The sequence below is a fragment of the Lissotriton helveticus genome, chromosome 10, assembly GCF_964261635.1.
Source record: "Lissotriton helveticus chromosome 10, aLisHel1.1, whole genome shotgun sequence".
NCBI classification, from domain to species: Eukaryota; Metazoa; Chordata; class Amphibia; order Caudata; family Salamandridae; genus Lissotriton; species Lissotriton helveticus.
The window spans coordinates 36238880-36258629 of record NC_136071.1 but is presented as its reverse complement, the minus strand read 5'-3'; the positions used below and the strand labels follow the sequence as shown (position 1 = coordinate 36258629).

At 45.5% G+C, this 19750-nt stretch overlaps 1 protein-coding gene across 2 annotated transcripts in view; it reads left to right on the top strand.

The window, feature by feature from the left end:
* The window catches only part of LOC144785836 (synaptonemal complex central element protein 1-like), a 265320-nt gene that overhangs the window by 222808 nt on the left and 22762 nt on the right, over positions 1–19750 (top strand). For both annotated transcript variants that reach the window (XM_078664681.1, XM_078664682.1), the window contains exon 12: positions 9251–9332. In XM_078664681.1, coding sequence (XP_078520807.1) covers positions 9251–9332 — 82 coding nt within the window. The remainder of the gene's footprint in view (positions 1–9250; positions 9333–19750) is intronic.

Here is a 19750-nt window from a genome sequence, read left to right as displayed (position 1 = left end):
ATCTGCCAGACAAGTTAGTGAAATTCAAGCCATCACCATTCAGGACCCTTACCTGCAATTTAAGGATGACAAAATAGTCCTTCGCTCAATCCAAACTTCATTCCTAAAGTCCCTTCAGACTTCCACCTAAATGAGCCGCTTATTCTGAGAGTATGTTTTCCAGCTCCAACAACGCCAGCCCAAAGAGCACTTCATTTGTTGGACATTAAGAGGTGGAGCTTAAAATTGTATTTAGATAAAACCAAAGGTTTTTGCAAGTCTAATCAACTATTTGTGTCTTGCAGCGCAACAAGGAAAGGTCATCCTCTTTTCAAGCAAAGCATTGCCAGATTGAAATCCAGCGCGATTCACTACTGTCATCAAGCTGCATACAAGCTATTGCAGACGTCAGTGCACACCCACTCTACAAGAGCTGTATCTGCTTCTACGGCACTGTTTGTGGTGTGTCGCTTCAGGACATCTGCCGGGCAACTACTTTGAAGAATACACACACCTTTACCAGACATTACTGATTGGAATCTGTGGTTCGTAGATATGCAGCAGTGAGTCAAGCAGTGCTGCAACATCTTTTTCAGTAAAGTTGAGCTTGCCTCTTTCTTCCCACCATCCTTTACTGATTCTGCAAATTTTACTTCACCTCCTATTCTTGTTCATAGAATTGGCTTTGTATAATATAGTATTTATGTGACCTGACCTTTCAGTCCTTTTTTAGGTCTCGTGACCTATCAATGCGCATGCGCATTGAGAGAAGCGAGACTATAGGGCTTTAAACAAAGTTTAACTAACTGTGGCGATTTGGTGCTGTGCCCGTGCGCTTTTAGGTCAATGCGCAAGCGCATTGACCTAAAATGCGCGTGCACATCATCAAATCGCCATCTGTTCCCAAAGCCACACTCCTCCCACACCTTTGAAGTGAAGCTTAGCTTCACTTCAAAGGCCCCGGCTGCTTCACACCCTCATGCCGCTCTCCCCGCTCCGCCCCCTCCCCTGCCCGCCGTGTGTCTCCCCTTCGGTGTCTTAAGTTGTTGTGTGCAATCTCAACAATGACCTGGACCTATTGTCTGTTTTAGTTATGTTTTTGTGGGTAACAAAGTTGCTGTTTCATAGATGAGTCTGTAAACATATAGTCTGTTCATTAGACCAGTTTTCATTCTTGTGAGAATCAGTACCGCTTCATATGCATCTCCAGTCTGGTTGCAAAGAGCACTGCCAGGAACCAATCATAGCAGCGTTAGTGTGATTTTAGTGCATCAAACTACTATAGCACTTTATTGCGTAAAAATGTTTATTTCTAAAGGTTTTTTTTGTTAACAGTTTTACATCCTAATATTGCACGTCATCTAATAACCCTCTTCACACTCTATTATGAATCCAGAGCAGGAGAGTCTGGCCTGGATTCCCTCTTGCCTTAACTTCTTTCCCTGCATGCCTCCTCTCTCTGGCTATAGCCTACTCTGTTTAACGTAATCATTTAATGTATTTATCCAAATTGCCAACGCGTAATTTCATGAGCCTCATCCTTGCCGCCTTTGAACCCCTATCCGTATGATCATTATTCTTGTTTGTCGCCCTGCCCTTTGCTTAGTCACTATACCTGTCTTCTGTTTCATGCTCCCCCTCTGCCCTTTCTGTCCTGAGAGCAGTTTACTTGGCAGTGGAAGACGGTACTTGAAGGTAATCAGCAGAAGTCCTTCCCAAGCTGCCCTCGTGTCCTTGTCATTCCTCTCTCTACCTGTACTGGAGCTCGAAGCCATCTCCTCTGCGTTCGGCTCCGTTCTGATTACCTCTGAGTCCTCCACATCACCTGTTCTTTCACTTTCGCTTTCTCGTTATATGCCCATATACATCTCCCCTCACACTCACCCTCACTCACCCTCACCCTCACTCACCCTCACCCTCGCTCACCCTCACCTTCACTCACCCTCACCCTCACTCACCCTCAACCCCTCACCCTCACTCACCCTCACCCTCACTCACCCTCAACCCCTCACCCTCACTCACCCTCACTCACCCTCACCCTCACTCACCCTCAACCCCTCACCCTCACCCTCACTCACCCTCATTCACCCTCACCCTTACTCACCCTCACTCACCCTCACTCACCCTCACCCTCACTCACCCTCACTCACCCTCACCCTCACTCACCCTCAACCCCTCACCCTCACTCACCCTCACCCTCACTCACCCTCACTCACCCTCACTCACCCTCACCCTCACTCACCCTCACCCTCGCTCACCCTCACCTTCACTCACCCTCACCCTCACTCACCCTCAACCCCTCACCCTCACCCTCACTCACCCTCACTCACCCTCAACCCCTCACCCTCACTCTCACTCACCCTCACTCACCCTCACTCACCCTCACTCACCCTCACCCTCACTCACCCTCACCCTCACTCACCCTCACCCTCACTCACCCTCACTCACCCTCAACCCCTCACCCTCACTCACCCTCACCCTCACTCACCCTCACCCTCACTCACCCTCACTCACCCTCGCTCACCCTCACCCTCACCTTCACTCACCCTCAACCCCTCACCCTCACTCACCCTCACCCTCACTCACCCTCAACCCCTCACCCTCACTCACCCTCACTCACCCTCACCCTCACTCACCCTCAACCCCTCACCCTCACTCACCCTCATTCACCCTCACCCTCACTCACCCTCACCCTCACTCACCCTCAACCCCTGACCCTCACTCACCCTCACCCTCACCCTCACTCACCCTCACTCACCCTCACCCTCACTCACCCTCACTCACCCTCACTCACCCTCACCCTCACCCTCACTCACCCTCACTCACCCTCACTCACCCTCACCCTCACTCACCCTCAACCCCTCACCCTCACTCACCCTCACCCTCACTCACCCTCACCCACCCTCAACCCCTCACCCTCAACCCCTCACCCTCACCCTCACTCACCCTCAACCCCTCACCCTCAACCTCTCACTCACCCTCACTCTCACTCACCCTCAACCCCTCACCCTCACTCACCCTCACCCTCGCTCACCCTCAACCCCTCACCCTCAACCCCTCACTCACCCTCACTCTCACTCACCCTCACTCACCCTCAACCCCTCACCCTCACTCACCCTCACTCACCCTCACCCTCAACCCCTCACCCTCACTCACCCTCAACCCCTCACCCTCACTCACCCTCACTCACCCTCAACCCCTCACCCTCAACCCCTCACCCTCACTCACCCTCACCCTCGCTCACCCTCAACCCCTCACCCTCACTCACCCTCAACCCCTCACCCTCACTCACCCTCAACCCCTCACCCTCAACCCCTCACCCTCACTCACCCTCACAACACATATTGTGTTACAATAGGTGTCACATTTGCGAAAGATAAAACTATTGGCATTGTAAATAACAAAGCTATTAATTTCACTATTTTCAAAACAAGCACATAAATAAAAAATGTGTCCTTTACAATACCAATAGCTCAAACTTTCCTAATGCGAGACCTATTGCATTGCTGTGCTTCTCTCCCCTGCTGCACTCTCCTGCTCTCTAGAGATGTGGCCTAACGACCAGAGCTGCCATCTAAGTCACGTAAATACAAAACATGTTGCATTCCAAATGCTATAGGTGTCACATTCGCGAAAGTTATAACTATTGGCATTGTAAATGACAAAGCCATCAATTTAGCAATTTTAAAAACCAACAAATAAATAAAATATGTCATTTACAAGACCAATAACTCCAACTTTTCTAATGCGAGACCTATTGCATTTCCAATGCTTGTTTCATTACAATATATGTCTGTATAGCTATATACGTTGATATATAGAGAGTTCAATTGGCAGACTTGTCTTCTACTACATTGCCAATTACTTGCGGTGTCCCACAGGGCTCTGCCCTTTCCCCCCTTTTATTTAATGTTTATTTGCAACCCCTGATTTCGGCCCTTAACCAGATGGACTGTCAAGTTTATAACTATGCCGACGATACCCAGATCGTAATACAAATGGAGGACTGTCCGGACGCACATGAAAGAATGCAGAACATCCTAAGATACACTACTAACTGGATGTCTCTGAACTCTTTGAAAATCAATCCGGACAAGACAGAGGTGTTGCCAATTACAACTGCAGGCAACCCCTGGAGCGATCGGTTCTGGCCAGAAGATCTGGGTACACCTCCAGAACCCGCAGTAGTTGTAAAAAGTCTGGGTATCTCCCTTGACGGTAGCTTGTCATTGCAAAGACAAGTCTCTGGGGTGGTGGGCACTTGTGTGGGTTTGCTTCGACAACTTAGAAAAATTTCCTCACTCTTGTCCTTTACCACCTTAAGACGTGCCGTCTCTGCTATGATCCTAGGGAGGATGGATTATGGAAATTCATTGTATGCAGGGCTCCCTCAAAAACAGTTGAACCGTCTTCAGATTGTCATGAATGATGCGGCCGGGCTGATTTTTAAGAAACCTCGGAGATCGCATGCCTCCCCTTTATTGCGTGAACTTCATTGGCTTCCGGTTAAACAGAGGGCTTTGTATCACGCATAAAGCCCTGTATGGGAAAGCGCCAAGTTACATCAAAGCTCATACAAACCCGGCAGACGGCTGCGCCCTACAGATGCCTCTCTGTTAGTTCAACCGCGCTACAAACTATCTACCCTTGGGGGTCGCGCCTTCTCTAACATCTTCCCAGCTGTTTGGAACAATCTACCCACTGAATTGCGCAAAGAATCCAACTTGTTGCCGTTTCGAAAGAAATTAAAAACAGTGCTTTTTCAGCAAGCATGGGGTGTGCTGTAAATCTTGACTATTAGCTGTAGAATTGGGTGGTACTATGTACCTGGAAAGCGCTTAGAGACCCCGGGGTGATTATGCGCTATATACATTTTATAAATAAATAAATATATGCAGCTATATATTTTTCATGTCTATTTTAAAATGTGCTTCATAACTGCTTTATAATCTGATTCAAGAATGAAAATCTATGAAAGTTCAAATACAGGAGTAAGAAAATAAATTACTTATCTGTATCTGTAGTTCTTAAGTATTGGAATCTTTCGTAGGGTTCACCTGCAACCAGCCATCCTCCCCTGAGACACCTCACATTTCTCTCTTTTTTTCTGGGTGTACCTTTTACACTTGTGCAATGAAAATGTGAGGAAATGGAGTTTCTCACAGGGGTGTTCTAGATGGCAGGGCAACCTGATTGGTTGAAACTTTCGAGCGTGAGAATTCAGTGATGCTCATATGATTGTTGATGGGGTTGCCTGGTTGGCCAGCAGGGTAGCGAGTACACTTTGTAGCATTCATTGAAACACAATTGCGCAATAGGCGCCAATGGCTACTTACACCAATAATGTTATACAATAAAGGTAGCATGGAATATTACATGTATACGCAAATTACAATGCATTGTATTCAATATGTGCATTGTACCAGCAAAATATGTCTTTATTATGTTATGTACAAGGGTGAAAGTATACCCTACAGTTCCCGGCTCAGAGTCATTTGCTTATGTTTATCAACCATGACGGCGTGCAAAACTCATAAGTTTGACCTTTGGTCATGTGACCAAGACCCATGGTGGTTGAAACGCGTCATCCATTTGACCCATTTGTGAAGGAATTAGGTAAGTTTGGGGTGACCTTCAGATCTCTTGATAAGACCCAAACTAACATCAGGCATGTTTTTACCCCACGGTTTTCCAAAGGGCTGGTCATGGTAGGAGCAGGACTTCCGGCCGCTTTTATCCTACACCCCATTCCAGGGCACAAGGCTTTGGGCATGGACAATGGCAATGTTCGCTACAAAAACTTCTTCCCCACGAGATGCCAGCGATTCACTGGAAGAGGCAGATTTAAGGCAACAACTGGCAGCGGCAAGTGTAATTTCTTCTGCCCGGGTCAGCATAGAGGACCCTCTAGCACTGTTTCTCCCAGCTTGGTCTTCCATTACATGAGACACATGAGTGTTACAGACTCTACAAGGTTTCCAGATGGAGTTCTATGGGGTTCGGTATCAGGACTCCAGACCGCGTCCCATGTGCTTCTCCCAGCAAGCCACTGAGCTCATAGACAGGGCGGTACAGGAACTTTTACAAAAAAGAGCCATTTTCCGTTCCTTTACACATCCCATTGGCTTCATCAGCAACATCTTTTTAGTGGACTAAGCCGATGGTGGGCTGTGACCAGTAATACATCTCAGAGAGTTCAACGAGTGGGTGGTATACCGCCACTTCAAGATGGAGGGTATCCATCTCCTCAAAGATGTTCTCCTGCCCATGGATTGGATGGTGCGTCTGGATCTGAAGGACGCCTGCCTAACTATTCCTGTCTTCTTGTCGGTTTCTCCAATTTGTCTGGTGCGCCCTGACTTTTGAGTTCACTACCCTTCCCTTCAGACTGTTGTCTGCCCCATGGTGTGTCACGAAGGTACTCAAACCAGCAATAGAGTTCCTTCGGGCCCAGGGGATAAGACACATTGTTTATTTGGATGGCATCCTCCTACTGGCCCAATGCCCCCAAAAGCCTGCTTGGCAGCTCCGGGCTGCAGTGAACCTATTGTAGGTGTTGGTCTTTGCAATCAAAGAAAAGAAGTTGCTCCTGATGTTAGCTCTACAGGAAATTTTCATAGGGTTCATAATAGACTCTACCACAGCCACTCGGAGCCTTTCATCTTGGAAGATCGCTAAGATTTGATACGAATTATGACAGACCTCCGACAAGCCTCAGATCTCTCTCAGTTAGATTACGTGCCTGGTGAGTCTTCTGTCCTCATCAATCCAGGCAATTTCCTCATGCGCTCTGCACTCTAGGGCTCTCCAGCGCCTGAAGGCCCATCACCTACGCAAGGGTCTTACGTGCTTCCAATCAGTTCCTCTATCGGACGAAGCAAAAGAAGAGATTGATTGGTGGCTAGCCCACACGGAGGCCTGGAAAGGGAGGGCTCTCTTTGGATCCACCTTGACTTGGTAATAGAGTCTGACACCAGCCACTCTGGATGGGGCGCTCAATGTGGGGAATTCTCCACAGCAGGAAGTTGGTCACCACCCAAACAGAGCTTTCATATCAACTGTTCAGAGCTCCTAGCAGGCTTGTTTGCAGTGCGTTGCTAGACAAAGGACAGGATCCAATCCTGTGTTCTACTAAAGATGGACCGCATCTGCATGGTGCGCTATATCAACCACTTGGGAGGTACCTGGTCGATAGCCCTGGCAGACTTGGCAATTAACTTTTGTAATTTATGGCTGGAGAATCAGGTCTCCGTGAAGGCGGAATATCTTCTGGGTCAGTCGAACCAAGTGGCGGATTGGCACTTCTGCAACTTTCACGATAAAAGTTTGTTGAAGCTGAACCTGCAGGTCTTCAGACAACTGTGAGACAGATGGGCCAATTCTCGATCGATCTTTTTGCGTCCCGGCTTGACCACCAGCTGTCCCAGTTCTTTAGCTGGAGACTTGATCCTTAAGCAGTGGCAACAACGCCTTTCTCAGGGATTGGTCCCAGGAGAAGGGATATGCGTTTTCTCCCTTTTCAATGATCACCTTAATATTGGCACAGACACTGTGTCAGCACACAGGTGTGGTCTTGGTGACACCCTGGTGGAGATCGCAAGTATGGTTTCCGGTCCTTCTGGAAATTTTTCTGGGATTCTCCAATCCAACTCCCCCTCTTTCCTCAGATTCTTCTGAGTCCGGATCTCACACCTCACAGAATGGTTACTGAGGATTCCCTGCAGCTGATAGCCTGGCAGATTAAAGGAAACAAAGGAAAACATTGTATTCTGCCAGGGCTTTCACGACATGCTTAGCTCCTCCTCTCTAAGTCATGGGCAGATAGTGCCACCAAATGCTACTGGTTATCACGGACATAATGGGAGATTTGGACTTTGAAACGGGGTGTGGGTTATGCAAGAGACTGATATTGATACCAAGACATTTGGGGCACACTCAACAAGAGAGGCGTGGACTTCACCTTCACGAGGTTTTATTTCAAAACGGTGTTGGATGTTGCATAATTAGTGGTAAGTAAGCATTAAACTAGCATAACCCTTGCTTCCGGTCCTGACATAAAATGGAAATCTTCCCAGCTACAGTGAAGCTAAGTTTCAATTCTATTAAGGACACAGAGGCATGAATTATCCCCCAGTGGTCAATTGAGCACGCACCCTCCCCTTTGACAGTAAGTAAGGCTTTCATGTGCAATCTTAAATACAACTAATAGCATGATGATATTTTGCTGAATCGCATCTGTTGCAGGCTCACATGTTACTTATGGCGATTTGTGTTCCGCTTATGTTGGAAGTTCTTATAATGACAGACTTGTTCAGAATGTTTATTTACGGGTTTCCTCTCTTCCTATGAAATGATGCATAATTATTCCAGTTGAGCGTGACTCACATGAAGAAAGTGGGAGCCCTAGACACAGAAGGTGGACTATATTGGTACCAGTGGCATAGATTAGAAGATGGACTTGCTATGGTTCCATAGCTTTTCTGGGAACAGTAGTTTTTCTTTACTTGTTAACTTTAAAAAAATGGCCGCTGTTTGGAAAATTTGTATTTAAAGCGAAGTCAGAATAGCATAATGCTTGCCTCTGTGTCCGTAATAGAATTGTAACTTACCTTTCATATAGGTAAGCAAATTTTCATTCAAGACAAGTATTACTTCCCACCAGATTCAAAGATCAAAAGCCACCACTGACTTTTATTCTAGTTTGTACACTTAGTTAATTTGGTTTGTTAAGTAAAGCATAATATAGCATACCATATCTATGTATTTTTATTACTCTTTACTGAATTGGTGATGATTGATTTGTTGAATGTATTTTGTATGGTTTTATGGGTTTTCGTAATCTGAAATAAACTTTGACACTGCTTGTTAAGTAAAGTAAAAGACAGTTCAGTACATATTGCATGGGAAAGTCTGCAGTGTTTCCCTACATTACAGCTGCCCAGTTTTTTCTATCTAAGTACAAAGCTTAAATGATTTAATGGATTCATTTATTACACACATATGATTAATCTCCCTCTCACTTTCTCTCTCTATTCTACATACTTTACCTAAATCCCAGTGACATTCTCTCTTTTTTGCACACCCTGTCCGTGTGCCAACGTCCTGTCTCCCTTTCTTTTAATCTCTCTTTCTCTAATTCCCTCTGACTGCTTTCTCTCCCTTCCTTGTTTCTGCTGTGTCATTTTTATTCCACTACTCTGTCTCTTGCCGTATATAAATCTGACTGCATTTTCCCTGGTCTTTTATCCTCCACATTCATCACTTTTTATAGGCTAAAAGAAGAGCTGGAAGTCAATGCAGGTGGCCCACAGTGCATTGCCATGGAAGTTGTTTTAGAGGGGAGTGTTGAGAAGGTAGGATTGCTTACCAACAACTTGAACTTGCTGCCATTAGAGACTCAAATGTAATATGTGTACATAAAGAGAAAATCTTAAGCACCTGGCTTCATCCCTTGAGGAAATGTTAGGAGTGGAATTAAAGCAACATTTCCAAACAATATAGGGTCCACCCTGAATTGTGTTGAATATCTTCGACAGATTGCATACCAGAGAAGCCATACCTATGTAAAATATATTTGAGAATCGCAAACAAAGTATTAGTGCATCCAACCTGGACAACAGCAATGTCCTGATTGCAGGGGTAGACGATTTCGTCTTCGTCAATCTGTAAAGAGTTCTCTATGCTGCCACACATCTTATAGAACTGAAGAAGTACATTCAATTGCCCCAGTATTGGACTTTCATAGATTCCCATGCTTTGTATCATTCCCCCGTCGTCGGAATGGGAGCCTCGGTAATAGAATAATACCATAGCAGTAAGTACAAAAGAGAAAAGATAGGCCTAGGCCTCATCTCATTTTGTAACCTATCCGCCTCTTTTTGTAAAAGAGACCAATAATGTTGCAACAATCAATCAGAATAGCCTCACCCCATAGAACCCTCCTGAGAGAGTCTCAGAGCCTCAGATTTTCTACTGCACGTTGTGCTTAGGGAGTCTCCACTGAGCTCTGCTCAGATTTCTCTTCAGTTTGGAATTTTTTCCATTTCTTCAACTTTACTATGTCTGACAAAGAGAAGGCAGCGTTATTTAGAGCTTGTGCTACCTGTTCAAAGAAGAGGCTGTTTGTTGAGGACAAGCATAAAGACTGTATCTACTGCTTGTACCCAGATCACAAGGGCACAGATTGTAAGATCTGCAGAACATTCTCTACGAAGACCTTGAGAGACAGGGAAGGCCGCTTGTTGACTTGGTTGCAGAAAATAAAGTCACGCAAGGAGGTTTTGTCATCTGACAGTGAGGATTCTTCCTCAGCTGCGTCCTCCAGAAGATCCAAGAAAAGGGGTAGGTCCTCCCCTTCAACTTCTACTGAGCCCCCTGTTAAAGCCTTACAAAAGACCTCTGATAGGTCTGAAAGGCCCAGTCCCAAACAATCTCCTCACCGAGGTGTAAAGGAGAGGCTGGGACAGACTGAGGAGACACAGTCATCTAAGAAGGTACAGAAAAGTCTTTCTATTGCTTCTCCGCAATCTGAAAAGGAGAAGGGATTCAAGAAACCTTTGCTGTCCCTCAGGAAGGAAGATCGGACAAGAAACCACGTCCGTCGACGATGAAATCATCATCTGGTACGTCGACGACAACTTCCAAAAAGAACTTGGGTTCAGGTACAGCTCCGTCGACGGGCCCGTTGAAGGCAGCTTTGTCGACGGCGGCTGCATTGGTATCTTCGTCGCCGTTTAAGGTACCTGTTCCCTGCTCGTCGACGATGGTGTTTACATCTTCGACGTCGACGATAATGACGACGAAGATAGCGTCGACGGCAGCGACGAGGACGACGACAGCTATGATGATTCTGACGACGAGCTCGTCGACGACACCGTCGACGATCAATCCTCCCTTGACGAGGTCCATCTCTCCGTTGACGGTTCCGTTGACGGTCCCGTCGACGACGTTTTCGCCAGCATTTCCGTCGATGATGAGTCCGTCGACGATTCAAAGGGTCCACATCTCTATAAAGAGGCAGCAAATCACTCCAGAGATGACATCTCCTCGCCGTGTAACACCCTTACCTCCAACTTTGCTTCTTGAGGAGGAATCTGATGATGATGAAGATGGTCCTTATGGGGATGCTTATAGCCCATACGAACTCCAAGTAAAATATCAGGATTCGGATTCTGAGGAATACTATACAGAACAACGCCATTTTGTTCAACAAAAGAGACCTCCACAAAAATCGCGTCAGGATATGGTGGCAATGCCATCCTCTCTTATAACGGACTTACAGATGATGCTACAAGACTACAGGAAAAGGTTTCCGTCACAAGCTTCGGACCAGCAAGAGCATCCTCTTTCTCCGTCTGCTCCGGCAGTTGTAGTGACGCCTCTGGTTTCTTGAGTTTCGGAACCAGAACCAAGAGAAAGCCATCAGGAGGTTGTGACTATTCAGGATGATAATGTCTTATCTGATGAAGATCTTCAGGTAGATCCACCTCATGACCCGGATAGAGGTTGGGATGATGATGTTGTTCAAGATCCAGCTTCACCAGTGCCGGATACTGCTACATCCCCTCCAGCAGACATTGGAGGTTTCCATAATCTTATGGAGAGGGCGTCCAAGAGATTTGGCCTTCCGATTACGACAGTGCAATCAGACTGTTTTCTTTACGTCTTCAAAGAGCCTTATAGAAAATCCATCCGTACAATACCGATAAGTGAACATGTGTGGTCGGAAGGTACTAAGGTGATGCAGAATCTGCTACAGTCATCCCTGTTCTTCCCAGGCTGGAGAAGAAGTATAAAGCTCCAGAAAGCAGTCCCGCTTGCCTGACTGGTCAACCGAAGCCGTACTCAGTTATTTCCCAGGCAGCGCAAAGTAAGTCCAAGAATCCATTGGCGCCCCTTACGACACCGCCAGACAAATAGGGGAGTCGTCTGGACAATGTGGGAAAAGGGTTCTCTTCTATGGCTAGCCTTCTGGTTAGAGCTGCTAACGCTCTTGCTATCTTGGGTAGATATGATCGCCATATGTGGTGCGATTTATCCCCGTCTGTTGACCAACTTCCGGCTTGTGCGAAAGATGAGGCCAGAAAGATACTGGTGGAAGGGGAGCGTTCATCTTCAGAAGTGATAGATTGTGCTATGGACATAGCAACTACCGTTTTCCGAGCTCTAGCGGGTTCAGGGCTGGCTGCGGGCAACCTGGTTTCGCCAGGAAGTTCAAAATAAGATCTTGTACTTACCTTATGACGGAGAAATGCTTTTTGGAAAGCATGTAGATGATGCCCTTCAAGACATCAAGAAGGACACGGACACGGCAAGGTCCTTGGGGACATTGCATTACCGCAAAGTTCCTTTCAGAGGTGCGAAAGGGAGAGGATTTTCATCGTACAGAGGTGGCAATCAACAACGCTATTCTTCGTACTCACAGTCCTCTCAGTCTTACAAGCCCCAATACTCGCAGTGCCAAGGTCAATCGGCATCTTTCTCTCGCCAACCATCAAGAGGGCGTCAGGGAAGAGATACTTCTAAAAGACAATAGCGGCTTCATAGCTCTGTCTACTGTTCCTCCCCCTCTAGTACCATCAGTGGGGGGCAGGATCTCAAACCACCTCCACAACTGGAAAATTATTACATGGGATTGGTGGGTCCTCAACATCATTCAATTCGGCCACACACTGGAGTTTCAGAAATTGCCACCATCCAGAGCTCCTCGCGCCACGGAAACGAAACATCTAAATCTTCTGCATTTCTAGGTTCAACAACTGCTCATCAAAGGAGCAATAGAATCAGTTCCTCAGACCCAACGCGGGAAAGGATTCTATTCCAGGTTTTTCCTGATTCACAAAACAGAAGTGGCGTCCAATTCTAGACCTGGGAGAGCTCAACACCTATCTCAAAAAACTGTCTTTTCGGATGGTTTCTCTACAGGATATAAATCCTGGCGATTATATGGCAACTCTAGACCTGGAAGACGCATATTTTCATGTTCCTGTTCATCCGGCCCACAGGAGGTATCTTCGCTTCACAGTAGCTAAGAGCCATTTTCAGTTCAGAGTCCTACCTTTCGGACTAAGATCTGCACCGCGGATATTTACGAAGATATTAGCGCCAGTGGCGGCTTTTCTCAGAAGGTAGTCTCTGCAGGTGTTTCCCTACCTGGACGACTGGCTGATAAAAGCTCCTTCTTCTCAGGAAGCTTCAAAAGCAGTCGAGGATTGTATTAAACTTTTCAGTCATCTAGGTCTGGGTCTAAACAGAAGCAAGTCGGTTCTTCTTCCGTCCAGGTCAGCAAGATTTCTGGGTGCCATTCTGGATACTGCTCATTGCAGAGCTTTTTCTTCAGAGGAGAAGAAAAACAAACTGATTCTTGCTGCCAACCGATTTCAAAGGAAACAAATTCTTTCAGTCTGTCAGTACAAGTCCCTTCTAGGGTCGATGTCATCTTGCATTGCATTGATTCCGCACTGCAGGCTTCACATGCGTCCCCTGCAGGAACAACTGGAAAAGCAATGGCGTCAAGCAGAGGGGTCCTTCGAGGACAAGATAAAGATAACTCCTATCATGAAGAAAGCAGTCAGGTGGTGGACTATAGCAAGCAATATCGAGGAAGGTCTCTCCTTCATGGTTCCTCCCTCTCCGTTAGTTCTAACCACAGACGCCTCTCTGGAAGGCTGGGGAGCGACATTACAGGATCTTCAAGTGAGCGATCACGGGTCCCCAGAGCTTCGCACCTTTCACATCAACTTACTGGAACTGCAAGCAATTCATCTGGCTCTAAAGGCTTTCCTTCCAAAGATTCGGGGTTCTACGGTTCTAGTGCGTACAGACAACACGACGACCATGCATTATGTGAACAAGCAGGGCACAACAAAATCCAAGCTTCTTTCAAGGGAAGCTCAAGAGATCTGGGAATGGGCTATTCATCACCAGATTTGTCTCTCTGCAGAACATCTTCCAGGTTCCCTCAATGTGGAGGCGGATTCATTGAGCCGCCTAAGGTTGGTCTCCCACGAATGGGAATTGGATCAGAGGACTCTCGAAAGGATATTCTCTCGTTGGGGCACTCCTCTTATAGACCTGTTCGCGACCCCAGAGAACAAGAAATGCCAACTCTACGCAAGCAGGTATCTCCATCGAGGGTCATTGGGGAATGCCCTTTCGATAGCCTGGTCAGGCGCATTTCTTTACGCCTTTCCACCGATTCCTTTGATACCAAGGATACTAAGGAAACTCAAGACGGAACCCCGCACCATGATTTTAATAGCCCCGGCTTGGCCCCGCCAGTTTTGGTACACAGAGCTCCTCCTTCTGTCTCGGGGTCAACGGGTTCTCCTACGCCCCATTCCTACCCTGCTGACGATGTCCCAGGGCCAAGTAATGCATCCGGACCCAAGCTCTTTGCAATTGACAGCTTGGCTCCTGAACACCGGGAGTTCAATGCTTTAGATATTCCTCAAGATTGCAAGGACATTTTAGCTCATGCTCGCGCTCCTAGTACAAACAGGGCTTATCGAGCAAAATGGAAGCGTTTTTGTGCATGGTGCCAAAAGGAAAATCTTCATCCTTTTACTTCGGCTCCTTATAAGATCTCACCGTACATATTGTCTTTGGCAAAATCAGGTCTTCAACACTCCTCCATTAAGGTGCATCTGGCAGCGATCTCTAGGTTCAGGCGAACAACCTCTGGTCCTTCTCTTTGGTCCGCGAGGGTGATCCAACAATTCCTGAAGGGTCTATTCAGAGCTTTCCCTCCGGTGAGACCTCCTCCTCCGATTTGGCAGCTCAACCTGGTCCTTGCCCATCTCATGAGGGCTCCTTTTGAACCAATCCATAAAGCTGACATGAAGTTTGTGTCATGGAAAGTTGTTTTTCTTCTAGCGATAACAACAGCTAGGAGGGTTGGAGAGCTTCAAGCTCTCACGATTGTTGAACCTTTCTTACAGTTCAAAAAGGAATCTTTGATTTTATGGACAAATCCAAAATTTATCCCAAAGGTCCCTTCGGATTTTCACCTAAACAAACCTATAGTGCTGAAGTCTTACTTTCCTCGACCTTCATCTCTGGCGGAGAGGTCTCTCCACACTTTGGATGTCCAAAGATACTTAAAGGTCTATCTTCAACGTACAAAGGCATTCAGGAAGACATCGCAACTTTTTGTCGCTTTTGGCGCTCCAAGAAAAGGTTTACCCCTCTCAAAGCAGAGGATATCACGTTGGATTGCTAGCACAATTCAGTTATGTCATCAGGCGGCAGGGAAGCCGCTGAAAGGACGGATCAAGGCTCATTCTACGAGATCAGTGTCATCGTCTACAGCTTTGTTCTCTGGTGTCCCTATCAAGGACATTCGTAGGGCAGCTACTTGGAGCAGTACCCATTCGTTCACGAGGCACTACTGTTTGGATTCTTCCACAAGAAGTGACGCAGCAGTCGGACAAGCAGTCCTGAGGAATTTATTCCAGTGAGCGGTGAGCTTTCCCTTCTATCCTTCGTTCCTTTGTTGCACTGTTTGTATTTGATAATGTTACCTATCTATTGTTACAAATTATTTTGACTATCTATGATAATACTTATGCTGGGTTATGTTGATGTGCATATAACAAAATGTGTGTTTGTTGCTTACTGCTAGCTACTCTGATACAAAGCATGGGAATCTATGAAAGTCCAATACTGGGGCAAGAAAACAAGTTACTTACCTGTAACTTTGGTTCCCCAGTATTGGTACTTTCATAGATTCCCATGCGCCCACCCACCTCCCCTGGGAAAGCTCAGCCTTTAGCGCAGGTAATTACTTTTACACAACAGCTACGAAAATCTGAGGCTCTGAGACTCTCTCAGGAGGGTTATATGGGGTGAGGCTATTCTGATTGGTTGTTGCAACATTTTTGGTCTCTTTTACAAGAAGAGGCGGATAGGCTACAAAATGAGATGAGGCCTAGGCCTGACTTTTCTCTTTTGTACTTACTTCTATGGTATTTTTCTATTACCGAGGCTCCCATTCCGACGACTGGGGAATGATACAAAGCATGGGAATCTATGAAAGTACCAATACTGGGGAACCAAAGTTACAGGTAAGTAACTTGTTTTCATCTCTTTCACCATGCTAACCCTGATATTCCTTCCAAAACTTTATCTTCTTCAACACTTATTTCAACCCCTATGAAGCTGAAACAATCAGCCCTGTCCTGTACCCGGCAAATAAATATCTTTTCCATCAAGGAATCCATGTGATGACCATTAAATTATTCCAGCAAACCCAGCGGTGTCCTGTAACTTTTTTAAATTACCATTACTCAAAATGTAGACATTCCTGCTCAGGAATACAATACTGCCCTTTAAGGTCCCATATCCAGCAGTTCCTGCATTTCCGTTTCAGGAAACAACTCTCAGTTTTCTTTAATTAATCCTCACCTTTAGATGACAGCCTCAATAGAATGCCAGACAGTACCCCTACATGGGAGAAAGGACACTGAACCTCATGCTATGTAGGATATCATAAGCACCTCAGAGGAAGACACCCATGGAAAAGACCCAGATTGAAGGGATGCTATACTTAAAACATCTCACTACAATGTTTAGTACCACAGACACCTCCAAAGAATTTGGTTGGTATGTACTTAAAAAGTATATTACAAAGTAGAGAATTCCTACTCATCAAAAGTAGAGCCTTAGAAAGGAACAGTCACATTCACATAATTGATCAAGCAGTTGTTCTCCATCAAGAGAGCATTGCTGTCAATGACTTTCTTAATCTAAAATGTTGTTGCACACCAACGCATTACGTGAGGGCTGATAGAGATACTTCTCCAGAGTTACTAAACTACATCTCTAATGACTTTAACCTATTGGCATTACAACATTCCCCCTTGTCTTAGCCAAGTGAGCAACAAAGCTTAATCGATCAGAAGAATAAAGTACTTACCTTCGGTAACACCTTTTCTGGTAGAGACTCTATCTAACCACAAATGTCACACCTAGCATGCCTGTTCTGTGGAATGGTCTTGTACAGTCCAATTTTCGTAAGTTTCCATTACAAAAAAGTTCTGCACACTCTTTCAAATACATTTCTATAGGCTCTATGTCTGTTGGCAAGTATACATTTCAGAAAGAAACTGCAAAAGAAACAATTGATGGACTGAATGCTGGACAATGCAAACATTCACCCCCAGTCTCAAGGATCTGGGTTCAATCCATCATTCATTTGCTCACCACACCACCCCAGTTTGGACCCAGCCATATGCAATTCAGTCTTGACCCTGTTCCTAGTCTAAACAATCCAGCCCGAACGGCCAAGCCAGGTCCTTCCCTGGACCGGAAACAAGCATCCTGGGACCGGTTTCAGGGTATCACCCTTCATCAGCCAGGCTAGCTTGAATCCAGTGGTGTAGTGAGCACGAGATCCAGTTCTGGGCATACCTTTCCCACTTAGGGCGACATATGCAAAAGAAACACTTGATGGACTGAATGCTGGTCAATGCAAACATTCACCCCCAGTCACAAGGATCTGGGTTAAATCCATGACTTAAATCCAAACTGATGCCAGTGCGTGCAGGTGGGGTATATGAGCTGATCCCACTGCATCTAGGGGAAAATTTCCAAATAATGTTGTGGCACAAAATTAGAAGTCAGGTGGTGCTAAATATTTGAAGTATTTGCCCTTTACATGCCACCCAAAAATTCAGTCTTGAAGCCAAGTTTATTGAGACTGTCACTCTCCTATAGGGGTGGGGAAGTGATGTGGAGTGCAGAATGACTGGGATCACCTAGTAGCAAACACAAGGGGCACCAATGGTAACTGTTTTGAAGAAGAACATTCCTGTCATGGTAAAAACTAAGAAAGGTGTTGTAAACAAGGCAGAAATGCTAGAAAATTCAATTTGTCAAAACTAAATCAGAGTTCAAGGACCCCTGTGAGGTGTATACCCCTGCATGCTGGCAAAATTGGTGATTGGGGTGCTGGATTTAGATAGAGAAGGCTACCCCATCTATGTGGCCTACCTCATAAATGACTCATGAGACGAGGACACAATACTAACAGTGGCGAAGCTAAGAAAGATTTGCAGTACAAAGGCCACAGGATTGTTCTGCTGACTTTGTCAATGGGAGAGAAGCCTGAACGTAGACAAGAAGAGATTTCTAGATAAGGGTATTTGTGTGGGACTCTCTTACCCACTGAAACTGGATCACACATGGATCACAAATGACTTAAATGAGCATCTTCTCTGGAATCCAAACAGTGATGTATACCTTTGGCAGAAGCTTTGGCCAACACCTGCTGTGCTACATACTTCATTAAATGGCACTGGAACCAAGCTGTGGTGTGAGTAGTGTTTTTTCTAAGACATAGGAAGACATTAGTAAAAGAGGTGGCGCTGACCCATTACTGCTCACAGATGCCAGTAGGAGGATGCTCGCTGGATCCCAAGAGCACTGAGAAAGCAGACCCCTTGAAGAATGTTACTAAATCGATGGGTGAGAGTGAGTAGAGGAATACAGTACACTGAAAGCAAAATAAAATGGCTCCCTTTTACACTGGTTTCTGTATTGGTGGGAAGTAACAATATTAGTTATTGGTCAATAAAGGATTTCTAGCTCAAGAAATTCTTGTGGGTATACTGCACCCAGCAAAACTGAGGGTTACACATGAGTGTAAGAACTGCTACTTTCAAGAAAGTAGATGGTAGTTTCTCTTTAAATCTGTCACTAAGCATGGGGGAAAGAAGACAAGTGGTGAAGAACAGGTATAATTTCTCCTAATTGCACTGACATTTGAGAAGGTAGAGAGAAGAGATGGTTGAAGTACCGGGATTGGCAACCCATGTAAAGAATGCAACTTAAAGTGGAACTGATGTTTGGCTGTCCATGTGTGAACAACAGTTTCTGTCTTAATTTTTTGTTTCTTTGTTTCCCGAGCTATGTGACCCTGGAGTATATTGGGATGTTACTTTAAGGGTGCTTACGGGTGGGACTGTCACTGCTTTTTTGCTATAGTGTGCTGTGTAAACAAAACAATAAACAAAATAGGAAAACCAACAAAGGAAATGAATTAGGCTGAAAAAGCATTTTTCATTTTGGGTTATTTTCTCATTTTAATTAGACTATTTGTAAAAAAAAAAAAAGGAAAGTAATCAAATTTGATTAAAGTTGCCCTCAGATAGGCACTTTAAAAAAAAGAGTTTTAGAGGAAAGATGCTGTCTGATCCAACACAAGGGTGGACATATTCACTTTTTTAGAATTCCATGAAGAGTCGGATGATGTAGAACTAGGATTACTTATAGAATTATAGCTTGGTAGAGAATTCAATTGACATTGGATACAGCTAGAAAAGCATTGTAATGTTAAACATAGCCTGGGAAGGCCATAAAGCCTGCGCTTTAGTAACACATCTCTATCATTTTAAGAGACCAGACGTCAACCAATCAGTTTGCAGCACTCTCTAGAACACTCCCCTCAGAGGCTTCTGTCTCTCAGATTTTCTACCGCACATATATATATACACTTACATCTACCTACTACTACCCAATACCATCTGCTTCAAATCTGACTCTACAGTGTTGGAACTGGCTAAAAAAGGCCTTTTTAGACCATGTTGGAAGAAGAGGCTACATTCTGAAGACCTGCGCAAGGAATGCATATGCTGCCTCTATATCTCACAAGGTAAAGAATTGTATGATCTGCCATACCTTTTCCTCAAAAACCCTAATATACAGGGAGGGGAGGTTATTGCTGTACCTTCAAAAGCTTAAAGCAAATGAAGACCCTGTTTCTGGTGATGAC